At 40.0% G+C, this 24,126-nt stretch overlaps 2 protein-coding genes across 2 annotated transcripts in view; one reads left to right on the top strand and one right to left on the bottom strand.

Moving 5' to 3' along the window:
* Positions 1-8,538, bottom strand: part of capn1 (calpain 1) — a 42,475-nt gene extending 33,937 nt beyond the window's left edge. The window contains exons 1-2 of the mRNA XM_079257952.1: positions 8,402-8,538; positions 1,783-2,541 (exon numbers count right to left, since the gene is read on the bottom strand). Of these exons, the coding sequence (XP_079114078.1) occupies positions 1,783-2,040 (258 nt within the window). The 5' untranslated portion in view covers positions 2,041-2,541; positions 8,402-8,538. The remainder of the gene's footprint in view (positions 1-1,782; positions 2,542-8,401) is intronic.
* A 1,560-nt stretch (positions 8,539-10,098) lies between these two features.
* sf3b2 (splicing factor 3b, subunit 2) lies at positions 10,099-22,402 on the top strand. Its single transcript, XM_079257540.1, has 22 exons — positions 10,099-10,230; positions 10,656-10,702; positions 11,020-11,070; positions 11,724-11,951; positions 12,147-12,182; positions 12,293-12,356; positions 12,510-12,610; positions 12,931-13,039; positions 13,682-13,779; positions 13,920-14,150; positions 14,231-14,356; positions 14,479-14,559; positions 14,653-14,880; positions 14,955-15,104; positions 15,213-15,302; positions 17,681-17,788; positions 17,930-18,037; positions 19,644-19,786; positions 20,853-20,954; positions 21,343-21,442; positions 21,548-21,739; positions 22,020-22,402. The coding sequence occupies exons 1-22, from the start codon at positions 10,101-10,103 to the stop codon at positions 22,089-22,091; spliced, it is 2,595 nt and encodes an 864-aa protein (XP_079113666.1). The 5' UTR covers positions 10,099-10,100; the 3' UTR covers positions 22,092-22,402.
* The last annotated feature ends 1,724 nt before the right edge of the window (positions 22,403-24,126 follow it).

Here is a 24,126-nt window from a genome sequence, read left to right on the forward strand (position 1 = left end):
CTGTTTCTATAGTATTGGATCACCGATCCTAATTAGCTCACTTTTGGTGGGAACAATATTTCCAAAGCTAATATTGGTATCACTTAAAGTATGAATTCCTCCTTCTGACTGCCGAACCAGTGGAAAGAGAACTGTGAGCTGGCGTTACCTTACCATTAAGATTAAATTTACCACTCTGGGGTGTCTGAAAAGTGTAGTTGCCTGGCAACAGATGAAAGTCAAGACAGTGAGGAAGTGTAGCTCAAAGATAATAAAAGAAAACTAAAAATAAAAAAAAATAAAAAATGCACCACAGAACTGCCATTATCCGCTCAATCATTCAAACAGCAGGAATCTGCTCTTCCTTTGCAGGTTTTTGACAATCTCCACACCTGCTTTTTATTTCCAGTGATGTTCTTTAAAAATTCTCCCATTATAACATTTAGCTGCTTAAGATGTTTAAGGATGCCCTAATTTCTCTGATGCAGGTCGACAAAAATTATGCAATAACTTTATTTATTTAAGAATCAAGGATTTTTTGTAAGTATTTTAAGTTTGTGCTGAATTTAAACCAGTTTAAAGCAGTAAACATATATGGCAGTTAAACATGCATTCATTGGTACCTGCAATAGGTTCATCCAACCCAAACGCAGCCCTGTTTACCCTTTACTAGCCTTTTTATTTAAAGTTTTATTCTTATAATTTTTATTTATAATTCATTTTACTTTTGTACTAAATTATACTTAGAATAAAGGTCCTTTGTTGGTTTTTCAGAACTGAAAAAATTGACCGAGATATTTAATTCAATTCAATTAAATTTAACTTTATTTATATAGCGTCAAATCACAGCAATGCCATCTCAAGATGCTTTACAGACAGAGAAAAAAACATAATGAAAGCCAGTTCATAATAGCCTATATCAGGAAACCAACAGATTACAAGTTGTGTGTGTTTATAAAATCACTAAATAACGCAGGGTGTATGTCAATGTGATATTTTTGGTTTAGTCATTGGCTACTTTCACTGAATAGGCAAGAAGCAAAGACTGACACGGACATGGCAGCCTGGATGATTCCAGCAGTGCGATGAGAACTAGCAAGATTGCAACTGAGACAGCAATGTTAGGTGTCCAATCTTCTCCTCCGTCTCCAGAGGCATCGTCTGCAGCTGGATTAACCTTAGTCATTAAACTCATCCTTATAAGTTTTAGGAAATCCAAAAGTCATTTTTGCTGACAATATTTTATGTCAAGTTTTTGTCTGCTGCTGATATTTTCTTGATGTTTTACAGAATTGTATTGCACATTAAACTAGCTATATTTTGTTAAGCTCCAGTCGCCTTTTCCAAGATGAACTTGTGTGAAATATCAGTGCCGCTTGGTTATTGAGCGGTCCACCATGGTTCCTGGCGTTAATAGGAACTTACTATATAAAGGAGGTGGAGCAACATATAACATTTTTTGTTATATTACAATCTTCTGGTGATAAAAGTTTTTTTTTTCTTATTTCAAATATATTTAAACTTTGAACTAAATTAATAACTTACTAATTACGTGGATGTGCATCAGAAGCATCAGCCTAAAAAGATAGTATGCATAGAAAAGCATGTGTAGCTACAAATTTACACTAGTTTTAATACTTCCTGTTCTAATTCTTGCCTGAGGAGTCGAATTAGGGAAGAACTGACCACACAGATTTTATTGCTGAAATTTGAAACAAGGTCAGGGCAAATGCTACGAACTTTGTCGCCATCTCGTTTGAACATTATTGCAAAGATCTCCCCAGGTTTCCCTGCATTTCTTACCGTTGGCCTCATCCAGCGGACTCCTTGGGTCTTGGAGGATCTGGGACCGAGCTCGTTGAATCCCAGAGATGACGCAGCACAGGGGAACAGATTATCCTCAAACAGTCTCCCACTCTGGAGGCACTGGGCTCTCAGGGACTCGTAGTCCTGACCCAGAAACTTCACTGCGTTGTGGTTCTGTCCTAGACCCCCATCCCGATCCCACTGGCTCCTAAGCCTCGCGGCCATGCCCGTGGCATAAATGTGCGACTCTGCCATCCTGAGTTCACCGAGTTAATGGCGTAAAAACAGCTTTTGCTCTCAACTGGGTGGGGTTTTTTTGGGGTTTTTTTTTTTTTTTTTTGGAGGCACAATAAGATATTAAGATGTGTGAATAATTGACAAGGCAGCTGCGAACTATTGCATCAACAGCTTTTACGGAGAGCCCAGCTGCAGCACTTATGCAAATGGGATAAAAATATGTAACGGCTTCAAGGCCTGATCATAAATTAGAAAGAAACACCAGTCACCATTAAAAGGGGATTAAATATTAATAAGACAAGGCTGCCGGATCGGCGAAAAGGAGGCTGCTTAAAACTCAATCACAAACACAGGCGGTGCTTAGATTGTAAGGAGGGGCACATCTTCTTGTCAACAAAGGAATATTGGATTCCACTCAAAACCAGTGACAGTCTGATGGCTTTTTTTGTTGTTTTTTTTTATGTCCAGATACCAGGTTGCAGAATGTTAATGTGTACCTTTCCCTCTGGCTGCTGAGCCCTGAAAGACAGAACAAAAGAAGAATATGAGAAAATATGCAGAGATGCAAGTCCATGCACACCACTGAGTGCCGCGTCTCCACACACACCTGGGGTTTAAAAGTCAAACAAGCCCTTCCTTTTTCTTTTTTCTCCAGTCAACCATATGCATTCACACACAAAAGGGGCAGATCAGCACTACTTTTGCTGAATGTGCACAAAAAGTCTGTGAGCAGCAAACCGCTTCCGATGTTTGATCAGGTATTAACATAGCTGGACAGCAGCTGTCGGTGCAGTGTGGTGAGAATGCACACAGCATGACATGTGGATTTACTTTTGATTTACACAAACACTACTCACACACACACACGCAAACTTTTTTTTTTCATGTGCACACATTTACAAGGAAGCTAATTCATTACGGTATTTTTTATCCTTATAGTTCATTGTATGTTTTACTATTATTGCATGTCTGATTCTATTTTCTGCTTTTCTTTTACTTGTGTAATGTTTTTGTATTAGATATATATATATATATATATATATATATATATATATTTTTTTTTTTTTTTTTTTTAATGTGAAGGTGAGATATCTTATAACCCTAAAAGGTGTTTTTATCTCACCCACACAATCGGTTTTCTTGTTGTCTTTTTCCTTTTTCTTAGATCTACGGTTTTCATATTGTGCAAAATAAACAAATAAACATGTGCTGCTGCGCGCCTCCTGATGCACAATGAAGGCATCACAACGTTCAGAACGAGCCAAAGTCGTCTCTCGCTCTTAAATTAGGCAGCAGAGTAAACTGTCATTAATGAAGAGTTCATCTGAGTTCGCCTGCCTTCTTCTCTTTGTCGTTTTCCTTCTTAGATGTTCTTCTCTGTCAGAGAAAACAGACGTCTATTTTTAACGTCGCTTTCCTTTTCTATTCCCCCCCCCCCCCCCCCCCCCCCCCCCCCCGAGTCAGTTTATATCTCAACTTCCTCGACTTTCTAATACCTGAACTCTTCCTGTTCCACGCCTCAGCGGTGAGTCGGTTCTGCAACAGTTAAAAAGGCCGGCTACGAACCACGCCCAGAAAAACAGCCGACTTCACCCAGAAAAAAACAAATTGTTTCTGGTTAGCAAGCCAAAAAAAAAACGTAAAACAAAGCCTTCCACAGCATGGACAAACAAGAACAGTCTCAGTATGAGCATTTTCTCCACGACGAATACTCACAGAAAGGGAAACAATAGTTACTACTTCGGCTTGCAAGCGGCGGCCAGAAACCCTAAAATAGGCTTTTGTAACGGAATCTCCTGTTAATCAGTACACAAAACGTGATTGCTCTGCTGCTAGACTAACTGAGACATGAAACGTGTTTTATGTATGAGGACAATTTGTGTTGAGCGTCATGAATATTTCATGGGAACCAGTCTTGAAAAACTAAATCTAAATCAAAATTAAAAAAATGAGACCCTCCCAGCGAAGAGACGAGGATGCAAAATGGATCCATTTCAAAGAAAAATAGGTGGTGGCTCCTGCAGCTGCAGCGACAGGTTAACTCCACATACATGTGGCAGATTTTAGCAGCATGCTGCTTTACTGCAAAGCAGAGTATACTTACTCGTTTATTTTAACCTGATTCAACGACGGGTATTAGTGAAGAGCAGCCACTGCCTTAATAAAACTACATTTTATGCTACGTTTTGCTGCGTGTTATCAGGGCGAACTCTGCCCAACAGGATTTCAGTCTGGCTGCAATAAATATTTCATTTCCTCTCACATGAGAAATACACACAGCCTCCACTTCAGTGCAGGTAGTGACATTTATAAGAAACGACAAGCAGCGGTCAACAGTCATACTTATAAAAAGGTAAGTAGCCTCCAGTCCGACTACACAGTTCTTCCCCTTAGAAAGCCAAAACATGTCAACAGTGTTCAACTGAACAGCAGCTATAAGCAGTGAAGATCACAATATTTTGTACTTTTACCAAAGAATCAAACATATTAAAGCAGGTTAATGTTGCCAGAGTTGTGTTCTTTTTTTTTTTTTCTTTTTTTTTTTTTTAGAGGAAAGAGGTTTTTGCCGGCAACAAGTTGTACTTGTTCAGTCTTCTAGCTGTACTGCCATCAAATTTAACATTTAACATGCTAGCTGGGAGCTGCAGAGTCTGACATGTAGCGCTTCGGGTTGTTGTTGCAGTTTAACTGAGCAATCGTGTCACGCCTGCTCTCTTTAGCTTCATCTGCATCATTTCTTTTCTTTTTGGTGAATGGAATGTATGGCGCTTTTTTTAGTCACGCTGACCACTCATAGCGCTGTGCACTACATGTCACAGTCATTCACACATTCATACCCCAGTAGGCACATCGGGGGGCAATGCAAGGTGCAGCGTCTTGCCCAAGGACACTTAGACGTTTAGTCAGGTGAAGCCTGGAATCCACCAGCATCCTGGTTGGAGGCGACTGCTCATCCTACTGAGCTACAGCCAGAAGCATCTCAATAAAGGATCATATTTTGGGTATGGTTTTTTTTCTCCACTTTAGTGGTTTTATTTGGCAATTTAATCCGAAAGCCGTGTTTTGTGTATGAAAGTAAGTATTTCATTGTTTGCAATACTGAACAGCAGGGCTGTGACGATATATTTTTGTCCCGATTTGATTTTGATTATTTCGGTGCCGATTAGATTTAAGTTGTGATTCTCACGATTCTTCGATTTTGCTATTTTTGTAGATTAATAACAGAAAAAATGTTTAAAACTTTTTTTTTTTTTTGCTCAATTTTTTTTTTTATTATTATTTCAATGAAGAAAAAACAACACAGCAGCCAGATCATCATTCTGCTGCTATATAGCCCAAGAAGACATGTAAAAAGATCAATAAAAACAATAAAAATGACTAAAATGTATATTGTAGATTAATTTTATTTGAAAACAAAATCACTTTAACGAAAAAAATCTATTTGAGAAGCAAAAAAATCCTGATTTTTAATTTTTCCATTTGATTTTCCCACCCCTACTAAATAGTACTAAAACTCAGTTTGTCAAAAAAGAAGAAATAATGACATAATATATATTCAATATATATTTCAGTGTTTGAAATGGCAAACAATCTGAGGCTGCATTTAAAAAGTTGATAAACCCCTAAATGTAAAGAGGTCTAAAAATGTGTTAAGTCAGCATTTAAATGTTATTTAAAGCATTTTGAATACAATTAGGCTGATTGGTTACTCTAAATTGCCCATGGGTGTTTGTCTCTGTGTGGTCCTGCGATGGACTGGCGAGCTGTCTAGGGTGTACCCTGCCTTTCGCCCAAAGACTGCTGGGATAGGCTCCAGCTTCCCCACAACCCTTAATTGGACTAAGCGGTTAGAATATGAATGAATACAATTGATGCCACTTTTAGGAGTTTCCCATTAAAATAATAGACTTCAAAGTAGGGCTGGGCGATATATCGAATATACTCGATATATCGTGGCTAGTCCCCTGTGCGATATAGAAAATGCCTATATTCGTCATATTCGAGTATCCTGTTGTTGCGCAGTTGTTTTTAGCTGTGGGCGGGGTTTTCTCCCTCCTCCTCGACTCTGCACCGCTTTGCACAGAGAGTTAAAGCAAGCGCACCTTGTTACGTACATAACGTGAGCTACGTGCTACGTCATGAGAGGCAGCGTGTAGCCACTTTCTCGCTAAATCTGGCGACTTTTTTTGTGAAAAGCGACAAATCTAGCAACTTTTACAGGAGTTATTGGAGACTTTCCTGGTGTTTTGGCGACTGACTTTAAAGCGCATATTGTAAAGTTATTGTCAGAACGAGAGTCTCTCCCCGTCCTAAAGCACTCAGTCGCTCCGGCTGCAGCTGCAGCCAGTCAGAGGAGCAGAGAGGACACCTGCACGACTGCACCTACAGTCACAATGAACAGCCAAATCCGCCACTGATCTCGCTCTGGATTACAGAGTGGGATGTAAATTGCAAAGTTTTTCACACCATGCAAAAATAATTCATTATATTTGATTACATTCACAGCCTCTGTCACTTACTGACCTCATCCACTGTGTGTGTGAAACAAGCATATTTATCTAGCTCGTCATGTCTCTAGAAAGTACAGAAAACAGTGGGAATCAAATCCTGAATTAAAAGCTGTCTGAAGCCGTTTATTGGAGACGATACGAGGACATTCTGCCTGTATTATAAGACTGATTTCTACGCTAAACTCTGCGATTAAAAAAAATACACGACAACTCAAAAACGTATCCATAAAGCAAAGCCTTATAATAGTTCATCATTTGAAAAGTCCCCCCCTAGAGCACGTATTTTCATACGTTGCATTTATTACATCATGCAAAGGCACTTTATTTTGTTTTAAAATGACATGTTTCTGCCACTGCTTTAACTGTTCAATAAATGCGGTTTTGATCAGTTTGCTTCGTTACAATTTCATCCTTTTGGCATGAATGTTTAAAATCAGCATATCTTAATGCAGTATGAGCAATTATGTTTTAACGGAGACACAAAATCATCTTACTGGTGTGATTGTATGCACCAAAGCATTAATTCAAGGCTAAGGTAAATATCGAGATATATATCGTATATCGTGACCTGGCATAAAAATATCGGGATATTACTAAAAGGTCATATCGCCCAGCCCTACTTCAAAGTGTGGATTATCTGTTCTGCTTTGCTGAATTTATTGTCCTGACCAGAAAAATCCATCATCGTTTTCCAAATGAACATCTAAAAAGGAGCCTAACAAATTTAGGAGACAACTAAGAAAACAAATCTTGGACAATTATATGTTTAGAGGGGAAAAAAAAGTGCAACATTCCATGAAACACTGGACTGGATCAATCATGCTTCTGGCTTTCACTGCACTTTTTAACTGGGAAAAGGGAACTCCACACTCCTTGAGGGGCAAGAATGGATTTACTAAGCAGCATCCAATTCATGGTAAATCTGTGAAAAAGACCTCTAAAAGAGCAGTGCCTACAAGATGAAAAACAAAAGGCATTTTAGAGGAAGGAATGAAAATCCTTCACACAAGGGAAGCCGAAGCGTTCGCATACTGTAGTACTGCACCATCATTATTGGGAGATTTAAAACCACGCAGCTATAAAAAGCATTACAGCTTTCTGCTGATGCATGTCTGAGTCTTGTGTTTCAGTGGTTTCCTCCTGAAAACAACGTGCTGACAAGCCGCTGTGATCGTGTGAAGTTGAGGTGGGGCCAGAAGTCAGCTTTCTGGCTGCTTCCCGAGTATTCCTGCATGCAAGATTCAGATTCCAACATCAATGATGGTGAAATTAAATATCCAAAGTGTTTGCCTTAAAGCCTGGGAAGAAAATAGACCAGCAGAGAAACTAAACACTCACAAGCAAGCACATGAGGAAAAATGCTCTCAGCATGAGTGATTTTAATCCAAGGTGAAGGAAATGAAACTGCTTTTGCAGATATTTGTATTTAGACAATAATATCTTGACTTTTTGACATTTTATTCTCAGTTTTTGCATGTTTTTGTATGTATTTAAATGTTTTACGCGTGCATTTGGCTCACACAGATAAGCATGTTGTTTTGATGGAAGGTGTGGTCCCTGAAAGAAGAAACAATGGCCAGTTGTCAAACTTGAACTTTTCCTAAGTTGACCAAGACGAGCAGCCGGGCGACTCGATTTTATTTGAGTTTGGTCGGAAAACTAAGATTAAATTTAAACAAACTATTTGTAGGGGAGCAGAAAAAGCCTTGTGATGTTACGTTTTCCACGCAGCTTGCTGTCGCGTGATTAGGTTTAAATAAAACAGCGCGCGCGCACACACACTTCCAAAGTTCACAGTGACAGTAGATGCAAGTGAAATCCTGTTGTATCGCAATTCAGCGTAGTTAATGGAGGAATTTCATATTTACCTGGTTTTTCCTTAAAGTGCAGCTGGTGACATTTAATGCACAAGTCGACGGTCTCTGTTTCTTTCCATGTTTTAAGCAGCTCAGCCCCCTTGTGCTCCTGTAGCGGCGCAGAAACGCCCTGCTGTCTGTCCTGCTCAAGCCCCTGTACGGCGCATGCGCAGTGCCCATTAGTCGCAAACCACAACGCTGCAATATGGGAGGCTTTTTACACCAAGAACTTTAATTTATCTTCTTTTTTTTCAATGTTGGTAGCAAATCATGTATATTCGATGGTAAACGTCGCACAGCTACTGAAGCCTTCGGTTTTGTTGTTTTTTTTTTCGTGTTTTTTATTCAAGATGCTGAAATATGCTCCCAGATTCCTCCAGTAGCGGATTTAAGAGATTTGGGGCCCCAGGCAAAGGCAGGCATGGGGCCCTATGGTAAATATTACACTTTCTACTCCACAACTGTACATTATTTGCGTCGCTAACAGCCAGTGTAAAAGTATCTTTGCTGACTGAGAGGACCGTGTACAATGACAGAGAAGGGTTGCTTCACTCGATGGTACGAACTGACCATTTATTGTGACAAGTCATTCTTTAAGTTACAGATCAACTTAGTGACTGCATCACAGTCACAGATCCCTTTAGGCATTAGGTGGCCCTATATACCAGAAGGGGGTGGAGACTGAAGGGGGGGGCACACATAATATAAAAAGCATTCTGCTGGCAGTTTAGCGAATGCATTTTAATCAAAAACTATTTTTGTTGGTATTAAGTAACTAAGTAATAAATAAACATATGTTTATGACAAGTTTTATGTGGCACAAGTTTTATGGGGGCCCAAGGCAACCGCCTAGTTTTGCCTAATGGTAAGTCCGCCCCTGGATTCCTCAATGATTACAAATGATTCGAGCGTGGGGCCAAAAGGGTGTCCTTGGAGGGCCACTGCTCAAACCTAAAAATCTGAATGACCCCAAAGAGCCATCATAAGAACAGTAATATTCTAACAAGTGTGCAGTGTGCAAGTGAACGCAGCACGTCATGCACTGTTATGTTTTTCTAATTCAGCACTACATGTTCCTAATAATAATCCAGCATTGTTTCTTCAGACAGTTTTTATTTCATAAAGAGGATATAAAAATCACCAATGTGCTGAATTAAACGTGCAATAATACTGAAGAAACGCTGATAAATCTTGTGATTTGTTTGAAAGCAATTTTCTCCATTTCAGGTGAGTGTGTTTGTGCAGCAGTGATTAAAGGCAAACCATTCAGGGTTATTCTTAGTAAACTATTTTTGTTTTTAAATAAAACATATCATTGACTGTTTGATTTTAAAGCACTTTGAATTGTCTTGTACATAAAAGATGCTATAGAAATAACATTGGTAATATATATATATATATATATATATATATATATATATATATATATATATATATATATATATATATATATATATATATTCCTGTACATATATGAGTAAGCCGACCACCCCAATAGTAAAGCCTAGTCCCTGTATTCTGAAACAATCTCTAGTTTGTTGAACAAATGTTTCAACACTGACATCTAGAGGCTTGTAGCAAAATGACTTGTTTCCGTGGTTTCCACACGTCATTTCCCAGTTAGCAACGCGCGTTTCCCATGATGCTTTGCTGTAATCCCGTTCTCGCGTGATTTCCACAGCCGCCGTTGTTCCATTGAGCAAACCTCAACATGGCATCCGACGGACCACCGGGCACCGAGTCTCTCCCCTCTGATATAGGGACTGCTATCGCAGCGTTAAACACATGGAGCAACCCGGAGCTTCAGGCCAAGCTGGCGGAGCTTGGAGCCCCTGCAATGGGTAAGAAAAGAGCTCCGGAAAGATACAAGGCGCTTAACAAGCAATGTGTTTAGCTCACAGAGGCTAACAAGTAGCTTAAAAACGCAGTACTTCCATTTATACCAGGCAAAAAACAGGCCGGTAATGTGTTTATAGTCTATTAAATGTCATATACCTTACTGTTTAACAGATCTCTTTTAATTCAGCCTTTACAAAGTGGATCAAACAATGCTGACGTTATTTGCTGTTTGCTTTGGTATAATAACTAGCTTAGTTTTAGCCCCTCTGCTAACTTTCACGGTCAGTCGCTGAACATTTCGGCCCCGCGCTTTTCTATTGATTTGTCTAAAAATAAGTTTATTTATTTTAGTAAATACGTCTGAATTTGGGGCTCAGCTCAACATTGCCTTGTTTGCAATAATAGAAGTACTTTTTCCCACATCCAGGCCCCAGAGAGGAGCTGATTGACAGACTGAAGGGCTACATGATGCAGGTAAACAAAGTTTTACACATCAGTTTATAGTGTGTGTGTGTGTGTGTGTGTTTTGCTGCTTCTGAAACTTACTCATCTCAACACGTTATAAACTTAATCTCACAGCCATGCGAACATTACAGACCAGTAAGATTTGTATGTGGAGTTGATGCAGCAGTCACTGTGAAGAGTATTTTACACGAGTTCTTCTTTCATTCCTTGATCTGTCATTTACCTTTTGGTTGCCACTTTTGAAACTGCCTTTAAGATCTCATCAGGTTACTAGAGCTCCAAATGCTGTTGGTGTTTCTGATTGCTGTGCATGTTTTCCTCTGCAGACTGGGATTATCCTCACCAAATCTAATGAGGATCCATCAGTGGGCTCCCAGGTAATTGTTTCATTAGGTCCTAGTGAAAATGCCATTGTTTACACGGTTTCTTTGACCTAAGGAAGGTTATAAACAGCTACTCATTGTAAAGCGGCTAATTGTTTTGGTGTGTAAGCCATATTTTATGGCAGTGACCACTGGGATTTGTTTTAAAAGAACTGTGATATTGTTTCTGTTGTGTTTAGAGTTCTGGAAAATATTAGTCACATATACGGCTCTTAAACAACATCAACTGGCTGTAATTAATTATTTTGTAGAAGAAACTTTACAGATTGTTGCTTGTTTCATAGAGTTCTCCCAACTCATCAGATAATGTCTAGTGAATGAAATAAACGTAAATGGCAGCCATCCACTTAGTGATAAAATGATCTCTCCCATCCTGACAATAGAGAGCACACAGAAAAATATGTTTAGTTTGGAATTATTTTTTATATTTACATGGTTCTTTTTATTTCAGTATTTAAAGCATAGACAGTAAAATGTACTTTAAAAAAGCATCAACGTGTGCACTGGGTATGTCATCTAGTTTAGACATTATTACTATTATTTTAAAGTTAAACTACACAAAAATGGATCCAGTCATTTGTGTCCAGGCACACAGCCGCCACTTAAGTTGCCTTCACACAATCACACTTCTATTTCCTCCTCGTCAGATGCCAGGTATTCCTCATTTACCTCCGATGCCAATGCCGCCCCTGCCTCCTGGTATGAGTATGCTCCACCCTATGATGCCCCCTGGAGCCCCCCCTCCACCTGGCATGCACATGGGCATGGAGCACGGAGGTTTACCCCCTCCTGGCCTGTCGCAGGAGGACCAGCTGAAAATGGCTCAGCAGAGAGCCGCCATGGTTTTACAGCAGGAGGAAAGAGCCAAGCAGCAGGTGAGGTGGCTGCGGCACAAGTCGACCAACTACGTTGTGCATTTCTCACGTCCAGCTTTATCTTTAAAAATACTAACCCGTATGGAGAGGATTATCTTGTCAAACTCCATGTCAGGGAAGAGTAAACGCAAATATGTGCCTAGAAACACTTTTAACTGAAACGTATTTCATGTCCGTTCTCTCTGATCATGACAGGGAGATGAGCAGGACCTTCTGGAGCAACAGAAGAGGGTGAGACATTAAAGATAAATCCGATTAAATTAATCTGGTTTTCTTTTCTCCCCTCATTGTTACATACATATTTCATTCACGTCTCGTTTCCTCTGTTCTTATTCTTTTAGGCTGCCGTGCTACTGGAACAGGAGCGTCAGGAAATGGCAAAGATTCCTGTCGGTGGTGTCAGAGGTGGGACTGAAATTTTAAAAACCTTTAGCGTTTCTACAAGTGATAATATCGTCACTTCTGTCGGTGTCTCAGGATGAAGGCCAACATGTCTTATCACAGTTTTTTTTGGGGGGTAAATGAGTAATACTTTTGTTTTGCTTGTAAAATTCAAAGTTTCTCTTTTGGATCCTCGTGGGCCGCTGCCTCCTGGTGTCACGTTGTTGCCATCCCAGAAACAGAGGGTCCCACCTCCTCCAGGAGAAGACAACAGAGAGGTTTGCAGAATGACTGTCCACTCGGACAGATTGTAGATTTTCCATTTGTGCTGATATGTTGCATGTGTCTGAAACAGTTCTCATCCATTTAAGATTTATTAAGGGATTAGATGTTACTTTTTTTTTTCTAGTTTAATGTTTTCGTTTCTTTTTCCCTTTTTTCGAATAAACAAATTAAAGTAAGTTATTTCCTGTTATTTGTCAAACTCTGTATTTATGAAACAAGTAGTTTTTGGTTGATTTAACAGTCTTTAGTCAGATTTTTTTTTTTATCTTGTTTTGTGCAAATAGTTTCATTTTGGTTTTCTAACTGGCTGCAGGCGTGGCAGAACGAGGAAGTGAGTATCAGTGGGCCCAAGATCCCCCAGGCTCTGGAGAAAATCCTCCAGCTGAAGGAGATCAGACAGGAGCAGCTCACTGATCCAGCAGGTCAGCACAGCTCTCAGGACATGATGTTAAAAGACAAACGGGTTATCATGGGTGATTCGATTGTTCCACGCCTCCACATTCTAAATGATTCGATAGGATCAGATTATTTCTGAAGCACCTAGACGATACTTTCCCAGTGATTGTTCACATGTCTGAAGCGAGAAGTGGAAAGATATGAACCCAAATGATTCTGAGAAGGAAGGAAAAACAAATTAACTCTGAAATGATTTAGTTGTCATCTGAACAAACCGGCTAAATGAAACAAACCAGGGAATGAAACCTCATAGGAACCATTTCCTGTTTGTATTGTCTCAGTATAAACGTTTTGAATAAGTGTGATGTACACATTTACTTTATTATTTATTTCCTTTCATTATTACCATTAAGCCTGATTTGAGATTCAAAGTTTCAACAGGCTGGAAAGCGATGCGTGATCCTTCTCATCTGGTCGTGTAATCATGATCGGTTAACTTCTGTTTATCATCTTACGCTGTCACACAGGCTCCAGAGGAACCCTGTAAACAGCATCAGCTAATTCTGCCTCGATCTGAAAAGTCCATATTGTGCCGTTTTGATATGAAATAGTGTAGGGCAGATCAACAAAAATGACCTTTTTAAGAAGTTTGATCATCTTCCTTTCAGAAGAAGAAGATTATGAAGGAGGAGATATGGATGTGAGCAATTCTTCTGCTCTGATGTCTGAGACGGAAGATGATGACGGTCAGATGTCTAAAAAAGATGTGAGCTCACTCCTTCCAAAGCACAGTGAAACATTATCTCCAACCTGCTCGGAGCTTTTAGCAGAATAACTGTCTGAATGGCAGCTCAAGCCGACAGCAAATGGTTTTTATTCCTTTTAAAATGATGCATCACTCTGCAGAAAAACCGCAAACGCAGGAACCGCAAGAAGAAGAGCAAGAAGAAACGTGCGCAGGAGAAGAAGGAGCAAGCCGAGCAGCAGCAGCAGCAGCAGGAGAAGAAGAAGGAGGGCGGGAACAAGCAGAAGGACAAAGAAAAGGAGCCGGAGGTGGAGATCGAGTACGTCACAGAAGAGCCGGAGATCTACGACCCCAACTTCATCTTCTTCAAGAGGATTTTTGAGGCATTTAAGGTGGATTTTTTTGTTAAATTTCTACTCCATCTTAAACAGCTTGTTTGATTTTTAGCCTGAACGTTTCTTCTCTGTTCTAGCTGACTGATGATGTGAAGAAAGAGAAGGAGAAGGAGCCGGAGAAGGCTGAGAAGCACGAAGCAGTGGGCATGCTGCGGAAGAAAGGTTTCGAGGAGGAGAGGAAGGACAGTGACGACAGCGATGAGGTCATAATCCTTCCTTTTTATTTATTTTTTTTTAAAGAAAAATTGCAGCTGAAAGAAGTAAATTTTTGAACAGATGATTTACAAAGCCGGTATTTTTTTAATTTTTTATTTTTTCCGTGCAGGAAGCCAGACCAGATGTGCCGAAGCTGTCCAAGAAGAAGCTGAGGCGCATGAACAGGCTGACTGTAGCTGAGCTCAAACAGGTAAATAAACAGGAATGTTTGCTAATAAAGTCGTGTTTTTCTCTCATACTAACAGATGTCCATCTCTTCTTGTTTTGTGCCTCTTACCCCCAGCTGGTGGCTCGTCCAGATGTTGTGGAGATGCATGATGTGACAGCTCAGGAGCCCAAGCTGCTGGTCCACCTGAAGGCCACCAGGAACACCGTGCCAGTGCCCCGCCATTGGTGCTTCAAAAGAAAGTATCTGCAGGGAAAGAGAGGAATAGAGAAGCCTCCGTTTGAGTTGCCGGAGTTCATCAGGAGGACGGGGATTCAGGAGATGAGGGAGGCTCTCCAGGAGAAGGTGGGAGTTTTCTCTTTTTAGCTGGGAAATTCTGGCGCGGTTCATGCGATCGCTTCATTCTTCTCTGCTTCCAGGAGGACGCCAAAACGATGAAAACCAAAATGAGAGAGAAGGTTCGTCCCAAGATGGGGAAAATCGACATCGACTACCAAAAGCTGCACGACGCTTTCTTCAAATGGCAAATCAAACCGAAACTCACGATCCACGGAGACCTGTACTACGAGGTACAGCGCTACTTTACGCTTCGTGGTTCATCTGGAAAGAATAGTTGTATTTCTGCGTGGACGGTGTTGTGTATTCAGCTTTGTTGTGTGTTTTCGTGCCACTTGCAGGGTAAAGAGTTTGAAACTCGCCTGAAAGAGAAGAAGCCAGGAGATCTGTCTGATGAGCTGCGGATTGCTCTGGGGATGCCGGTCGGACCTGTAAGCTCCAGGAAGTCATGAACACAAAGCAGAGCCTTTAAAATGTGCAATTTAATGTTCCAACCGCTCACAAAACTTGTCACTACAGAGCAGTAGAGCTCCATGGTGCATGTTTATATTTTCCCAGTTACTACACACCATGCATATATCAGAGAAATGACTCTTTTTTTCTTTTTTTTTTAAAATCCAAAATATATTTTATTGGTTTTCAGCAGGAAAGCTTTTTTACATCATCTGTCAGTTCACAGTAACAACAGATGAGAGCTTGACATGAGTCCTGATTAGTCTCTGACAGAGGCATCGTACAGAAATGGCTTTTTTTTTTTTTTGTTCAAAGTCTTTTTATTGAAAAAATATTGTTAGACATATTGTTGAAAATACAATACAGTCATCTTTTTTTTTTCTTTTTTTTTTTTTATAAACTCCCCAAAACAAACCCTCCCACCCTGTTGCACCATAAAAAAAAACCAAAAACAGAAACAATAATAATTTAAAACATAAATTACTCTTGTGAGATAAGTGACGGATCCACCTTCTTAATCTGATCCAAAATAGGTTGCCAGATATTGAAGAACTTATTAACGCAGCCTCTTAGAGAGTACCTTATTTTCTCTAGTGTTAAATGACAAAAAAGGTCCATAAACCATAATTTGAAAGATGGAGGGTGCTTTTCCTTCCACTTAAGCAGTACAAGCCTGCGAGCAATAAGTGTGGCAAAAGCAATTGCTATTTTATGTTTTTGGCTGCTGATAATGCGTGGTGAAATACCAAATATTGCAGTTTTGGCCTCAGCTACGATATTAATCCCAAATGCATCCGATAGAAATTTGAAAATGGATTGCCAAAATTGTGCCAGCTTTGAACAGGACCAAAACATATGAGATAATGTTGCAAGTTCGGTTCCACAACGATCACAGTTAGGATCCAAATCTGGTTTAAATTTTGCCAGTTTCACTTTACACCAGTGCAATCTATGAACAATTTTAAACTGGATTACCCTGTGTCTTAAACAAATTGAGGATAAGTAAATATTATTTATAACAGTTTTCCAAACGTCTTCAGAGATTACAATTTCAAGTTCCTCCGCCCATTTTCGCCTAACACGATCCAGTGGTTCCAAGTTATAAGAATTAATTGCCGAATAAATTTTACCAATCAGTCCCTTGGAGCGAGCATTCAGATCCAAAACTGTTTCCATGAGTGAGTCAGGCGGTCGTGAGGGGAAGTAACTGAATGAAGTAGACACAAAACTGCGAAGCTGAAGATATCTGAAGAAATGACAATCATGTATTTGGAAAGCTGTTTTCACTTGTTGAAACGATGCAAACAGTCCTTTGACAAACATGTCTTTCAAAGTCCTCAAGCCACGTGTGGCCCAGATAGTAAAGGAGTCATCAATAGTGGAAGGCACAAACATATGGTTTCGTGCAATAGGAACATAAACTGACATATTATTTAAACTGAAGCTCCGTCTGAATTGTGCCCAAATCTTAAATGAATGTTTAACAACAACGCTTGTGGAAAAATTACATAAGGGCTGAGGCAGAGGTAATCCTGAGCACAGCAAAGAGTGTAAAGAAGTAGATCTGCATAACATAAATGGCATTTTTAATTTACATTATTACTTTTAATTGATCGATTTATTATTATCTGGTGCTGATTCAACTCAGAATAAAGTTAGCACATTTTTCCACCGGGATTGAAAATGCAAGCAGGGAAAATGGGATATTTTAATTGGCTGAAAATGTTGTAAATAATCAATTAAATCAGTAGAAATTAACAAATAAATGAGACTATCTGTTAACAATAAATATATCATTTTTAACTGGGGGAAAAAAAAAATTGATGTTAAAATGAAACACGGAACGTTTTCTTTTCTGATGATCGCTTGTTGCTTCCCTGCTTTGTTTTATTGCCTGGTACTTTGAGCTCAGATGCACGTTCATATTTTAAAATTCAAAAGGAGAAAATGGTTCCAGAGCTTTACTGATTTAGTGTGTTTTATACATATTGTTTAGCCAGAAATGTAGCTTCTTTATGGTCAGGTTCTAGTCATCTGTTGTTTGCGCGGATGCGTCGCTCCCACTTTTGTCACGTTTAACTGGATGTCTGTACCGGCTGTGGAAACGCATGGTGCGAGGCGAGCTGATGTGCGATTTGTTTACAGCAGCACACTAACAAGGACAGGAACATGCAGAGATAATGACAGAAAATATGCTGCACCCATGCAGCTGATCTCTCATTAGACATGTGGTAATTAATGTTGAACATATTTTTAGCTCAACACATTAACCCAGCATGCAATGAGCCAATTTTGCTGCTCCAAATAATCGCTGCTGTTCCGTGAGCTCATGCCGAGACTTTTACTGCTTCTCCAGAACTCCCACAAGGTGCCGCCTCCCTGGTTGATAGCCATGCAGAGATACGGCCCCCCGCCCTCCTATCCTAACCTCAAGATCCCTGGACTCAACTCCCCCATCCCAGAGGTAACAACATGCTATATATGATCATTGTTTACATTTCTGTGTGAGCCAGCTTTTTATCCAAGAATGTGCTCTGATCATTAGCATGATGGTATCAGTGTGTTTGTTGCTGTTTGGTTTATTTACTTTGTGTGTCTTTGTCAGAACTGCACCTTTGGTTATCACGCCGGCGGCTGGGGGAAGCCGCCAGTAGACGAGATGGGCAAGCCGCTTTACGGGGACGTGTTCGGGACCAATTCAGTGGACTTCCAGGTAAAAATGACAAAACCAGAGCGAAATCAGAGTGCGACTTTAAGATCTCGCTAGCTCACCAACATTACCTACCCCAGCTGTAAGTCACAGCGACTAGATTAAGGTCAGAAGGTTACATAATGCACCTTTAATGTCAAGAGCGGCCTGTTCAGTCAAAATGTTTACATCAGGTAAAGATAAAAAATGTATTAATTAGAGTTTAAACGAAATCTAATTGGTGCATAAGGTGACCAAAAGTGGACCAATAGTGAGACTTCATTCTGATTCTGATTTTAGGGAATTAGCATACAAACAATAAACAAATGCTGAATTTCTTTTTGTTTTGAAATGTGAGGTAATATAGCACAAGTCCAAGCAGAAAGGAGGTACAGCGCTTCCTACTTAAAAGAGAGAAATTCAGCTGTCCATAAAACCATTCTCAAATTATTAAACCCTTTAAAAAAGAAAAACCTCATCAAAAACATCAAGCTCAGCACTAGATGCTCTAACCTTCTAGTTTAATTGTTTTAATTTTTTGTTGAACATTTCCACATCACTTTAATTTGCATTAATCACAAGTTACATTTTCTCAATTTTCTTAAGAAAGAGAGAGAAAAAACAAAAAAATTACAGAAGGAAAAAGAAAAAAAGTATAAACAAAAAAAAGACATACTAGTAATTTAACAATTAAACCTCTGTAGCTATGAAGTAGGGTTTTTAGTTTTGACCTTATACACTTCAAATAAAATCTGTCCTAACTGGTGTTGTGTACTCTAACCAACTTGCCCATATTCTTTTAAATTTATCTACCTCGAATCTCTCACAGAGAATGTTATCTTTTCCATTATATGTGTTGTGCATCACCTCTATCCAGTCATCAAGCTTAGGTGTCTCGTTCTTCATCCATGTTCTGGTAATCACTTTTTTGCTGGTTAGCAACATTGTCCTTAAGATGTATTTGTCTCCTGGTCTTGTCAATAACCCCCGGCTGCAGCCTGGAGAATGGGGCTGGGCTGGGCTGGATATTGGGCGTGGTTGAATGTCCAATGGGCGGAGTTGGAACTTAAATGGGCGTGGTTAGGGTTAATCCAATCAAAATGTCCAATATCCAACCCCGCCTCATTATCCAGGCTGCAGTCAAGACCATCTCGGTCTAGTCAACTTTATACTTAAAGTACTCAAATATAGTACCACAAAAGTAAGTGGGAGGTCTACCAATAATATTTTGTCCATACACTGTTTGAGCGCCTGCCAACAGATAGGAATGGAGGGAAAACTCCAGGACACATGGTCGTGGTCTGGTTTATTGACCCCACGTAGTCTCCAGCACTTTGTATCCCGATATTTTGTCTGTGAAGGTGTTTTAGAGAATCTTGTGATATTTTTCCATCCATATTCTCTCCAAGATAGTGAACAAGTTGTTCTCCTCTGCTGCTCACTTATCTTTTCCCTTTCGTCCACTAGATTTCATCGCTTCGCATTAGGTGTAATTGAGCATCTTTGCTGTGTGTTTCCTCAGTTTATCCCCCACCAGCAAAACGTTTTATTGTCAGTGGAGCAGCAAACCTGCAGGCTGTTTCCAGTTTGAAGCCTGTTGTTTATAGGCTCCCTCCTGTTCTGTGTCCAGGCTAAAGCTGAGGAGGAAGAGGTGGACCACACTCCGTGGGGAGAGCTGGAGCCTTCAGATGAGGAATCGTCAGAGGAAGAAGAGGAGGAAGAGAGTGATGAAGAGAAGCCAGATGAAACAGGATTCTTCACACCAGCAGAAAGGTGCTGAATGCACTTACATCCAGTAGTTACAAAGTGGGAACGTCTGGATCGATAGCAGTCTCAACACCGACTTAAAAGATTTAGCTCCGTTCTGTGTTTCATTAGGATGCGTTCACATCAGGATGGGGGGGGTGTCCATTCAGACTGAAATGCATTCACGCTGCACTTTGGTCAAACACGCCTAAACTTTACAAAAGTGGCGCTGCACTAGTATAAAGCAAAAGAGAGGACAGGACATGGAGGCGAAACTGTCGCTGTTTTGGGTTTTTTATGTTGTCTTATGCAAGTATTCTGCAGGAATACACTGCAACAATGGATGCGGTATGAACAACAGACGAGACAGAGGACCCTTAACTCCATCGCTATGTATTTACCCACAATGCAATGCTACATCAAATGCAGGAAGTCACTTTTTTTTCTTTTTTTTTTTTGTTTTGTTTGTTTGTTTGTTTGTTTGTAGTCCCCCTCCTGTATTTGGTCCGCTTGAAACAGGCTGAGACCTGCGTTTGTAGGCGGACTGAGTCTGCTTCTTTGATCCGAATCAGAATTCGTTTGGCGCATTCACTGCTCCTTAAACGAAGCAAAGTTAGACGAGGATTCGGATCCGAAAGGCTGATGTGAAAGGGCCATTAGGAACAAAAACAATCTTTTTTTTTTTTTTTTAATTCTTTATAAAGATGTATGAGTTGAAAAGTTATTTCTCTGTCGTCGTGAAAAGACACACTGAAGTCTTTAACTCACAAACTGGAATTACTGGAATTAACCGACTGACCTGTCGCTTCCTGATGACTGTTTCCCTGCTTTAATTGGTTTAGTTGATAAGATGTTTAACTTGTCTGTGGTTATCTTGTGGAAGGCGGTCCCATCATCATCTCCTTGGCTGCTTTGTGTGTGTGTGTGTGTGTGTGTGTGTGTGTGTGTTTGAGTCAGTCTGCTGATTCTCACAGATTTATCATCTTAATCAAGCCGCCTTTTTTTAAATTTTTTTTTTTTTTTAATGAATCTAAACATGAAACGTCTCCCTCATGAGGACAAACTTCCTGAACTTTTCCTGTTCGTGTTCCAGTGGGCTGATCACTCCAGGAGGCTTCTCATCGGTACCGGCCGGCATGGAGACTCCAGAGCTGATCGAGCTCAGGAAGAAGAAGATCGAGGAGGCCATGGATGGGTGAGAGTCACTATTTCATGCAGCTACTTTAATTTCTTTTAACACAGATTTTATTATTATTAGTATTATTTCAGTTACAGTATATTATTTTTCATGAATTTGAAAATATCCAAGTATAAAAGCTCAGTTTCTATTAGCTCAGATGGAGCCATGGTCTTTGTCGTTCCCACTCCGACTCTAGTGCAAACGTACTTAACAATAAAGGCTCATTCTGACACTAAACCATAAACATTTGTCTATATTATTGGTCTTTTTTTTCTTTTTTTTTTTTTGTATTTCATGAGTCATTTGTTGCAAAATGTATTTAAAGAAAAAAACTGTAAACACATGTTATGCATTCAGTCACGCTGAACAAGAACATTACCTGCTGTCTGTGTTTCTCCTTTAGGAATGAAACACCTCAGCTTTTCACCGTTCTCCCAGAGAGAAGAACTGGTCCCGTAGGAGCAGCCATGATGGCCTCAACGCACATCTACGAGATGTCAGCGGTAAGGCTGCGCGCGTATCCAGGCAACATAGAAATACAGCGGTGTTCTGTGATGCTAGCTGCATCTCAAACCTTTGTGTCTTTTATTTGTCCCAACTGCTTCCAGGCTATGGTCAGCCGCAAGACAGGGGGAGGACAGGAGTCGCAGGGTGTGGAGGTGGCCCTGGCCCCTGAGGAGCTGGAGCTTGACCCGATGGCCATGACACAGAAGTATGAGGAGCACGTCAGAGAGCAACAAGCCCAGGTGGAGAAGGAGGACTTCAGCGACATGGTGGCTGAGCACGCCGCTAAACAGAAGGTAGGAAAACAGCGAATCTCTCTCGTATGTTGATCCTTATTTTAATATCTCTTCAGTGCAGTTTAATTTGGAAAACATGTTTTAAACAAGCGCAAGTGTGTGTGTGTGTGTGTGTGTGTGTGTGTGTGTGTGTGTGTGTCCTGCTTTTATGTAAAAGGATCTGATCTGTTACACAAAAACATACAGAAGTTTCCTTCAAAACCAGAGAAACATAGTTTCCAGTCATGTTTGAATGTTAATCACGTCGACTTCCACCCTCTGCTTCATTACTACCAAACAGCAAAAAAAGCGGAAGGCCCAACCACAGGACACACGCAGCGGCGCCAAGAAATACAAAGAGTTCAAGTTCTAGAGAAACGGCAAGACAGAAGACGGAGCGAGAGGCGGCCAGCGAGGGGAGCGAAAGAGGACGAGACACGCGCAGATTTCAGTTTCAGAGGATGCAGAGCACAGCAGCCATCGTCTTTTAGAGCTGTAAAAACAAGTTGTGGCTTTTTAAAATGTGTTTCAACAATGTTGTCAAAACGTGTCTCAGACGTACGGTAGCATGTGCTTCCTCTGTTTAAACTCTGCTTTTTAGTTCTTGCTCTTCTATTTTTTTGTTTTTTTTGTTTCACAGTTTCTTTGTTTTCTTTTGTAAATAAATGAAGCGATTAAAAGCGACCCCAGCTGTTCTTGCTTTAATCGCTCTGAGGTTTTACATAGATGGTCACATGCTGTGGGGTTAGAATGCATATCTGAGTCAACTGATCTGCTCTCAGACACTCAGACTTTACGTATATTTCGATGAGTGTTTAATGTCAAATTAAATGACATCATGATATCATACTTTTGTACCTTTTTAGATTGGCTTTCATCACAGCCGTTATTCTAAATGTTAGTCTGAAAAGTCCCAACTGGGAGGGTAAGAGGAGTCTAACAAAGCTTTAAATCAACCAAAAAGGGTCAGAGGGATTAAGTCAAGACCACTTAAGTAGAAAACATTTCCCACTAATAAACATAAACAAGATTTTTGTGCCTATAAACTTTAAATGAAATGTATTCTCAGAACTAGAACTAGTTATTGTGTTCATCTATGCATTAAAGACGTGACCAGGGGTTGAGATGGAGAGATACAAGACTGAAAGCTTGAGTTGATTTAAGCTGCAGTACACACTCCCTCCGCTGGATGGCAGTGGAGGACTCTGAAGAAGAAGGTCAGCGAAACGCCTGACAGGAAAGCACAGTGACCTACATAACTGCAGTCTACATGCTGACTCGGTCACTGGTGCATTAACACACACACGCACGTAGCAACAGCCTGTCCAGATCAAACCCTTTCACTGTCCTAAAGAGGTAACAGTATTACTTGTACTGACAAGCTGTGCTGTTGCATAAACAGTGGACAGATTGAGAAGATTATAGCAGACGCTTCAGGATGGATTTTGTTTCAGTTTTCAGCCTGAAATGTAACTAATTGGTTGATTTTGAACCAACAGGCTGATCCATCTATACAACTATTTACAGCCATGTAAAAGAAAATTCATCCTTTTTCAGTTGGAAGGTTTTATTTAGCAGGATATAAGGAAAAAAGATGCTTCTCCAAGTTTTAAAAATGAGGTGAACACAACTTTAGGTTGACAAATGACACCTTACAATTATTTATTAGTAACATAAGAGCAACTAAGTCTTAGCAACTAATGCTACAGGAATTATGAAGGCAGTAGCAGCCGATCAAATGCATTTTTTGTTATTAAAAAAAAACCAAACATAAATACCCCGCGTAGCTGTCAAGCATGGTGGTGGAGGGGTGGTGTTATGCAGCATCAGGACCTGAAAAATGCAGCAAGTTTTAGTATTCTAGATGTCTTCCAACAGATAAAACAGCAAAGTGACAACAGCGTGGCTGAAAAGCAAAGGGGTAAAGGTGTTCCAGTCTCAGTCCAGACCTCAACATGACTGAAAAGCTGTGGTGGGACTTTCAAAGAGTCGATTATAAATAAATGCCTGCAAGCTCCAATGAGCCGCAACTATATTGTAAAGAAAAACCAATCAAAATACCTTCACATCAGTGTGAGATGCTGATAAAGTCATACAGAAAACTATGAAGAAATGGCTGCTGAATGTTGTTTACACGCTACTGAAAAGCTGTTTTAGTTTAACAATGGCAGTCATATTTAATGCATTATTGCTAATCTGAGGTTGCATATAGACCCAATTTTAAAACCTGGTAAGGAACATATTTCATTCATTTATTTTACTGGTAAGGTCCCAATACATAAAACATGAAGTTGCCCTTTTTTTATTCATACGATTATATGTGAAGCGTTGAAGGGAATCAATTGGACGGCTTTCCCTTAAGGTGTCATTTGATGACTTTGCAGATTTGAGGCCCTGTGTATAAAATA

The sequence above is a fragment of the Telmatherina bonti genome (assembly GCF_933228915.1).
Source record: "Telmatherina bonti genome assembly, chromosome: 18".
Classification (NCBI taxonomy): Eukaryota; Metazoa; Chordata; class Actinopteri; order Atheriniformes; family Telmatherinidae; genus Telmatherina; species Telmatherina bonti.

What these genes read in the sequence shown, in the direction of transcription:
- sf3b2 (XM_079257540.1), top strand. Translation starts at nt 10,101, where the DNA reads ATGGCATCCGACGGACCACCGGGCACCGAGTCTCTCCCCTCTGATATA. An exon ending in GTCAGATGTCTAAAAAAGAT is followed by an intron (nt 13,780 to 13,919) that starts GTGAGCTCACTC and finishes ATCACTCTGCAG; the next exon opens with AAAAACCGCAAACGCAGGAA. An exon ending in TGGGGATGCCGGTCGGACCT is followed by an intron (nt 15,303 to 17,680) that starts GTAAGCTCCAGG and finishes CTGCTTCTCCAG; the next exon opens with AACTCCCACAAGGTGCCGCC.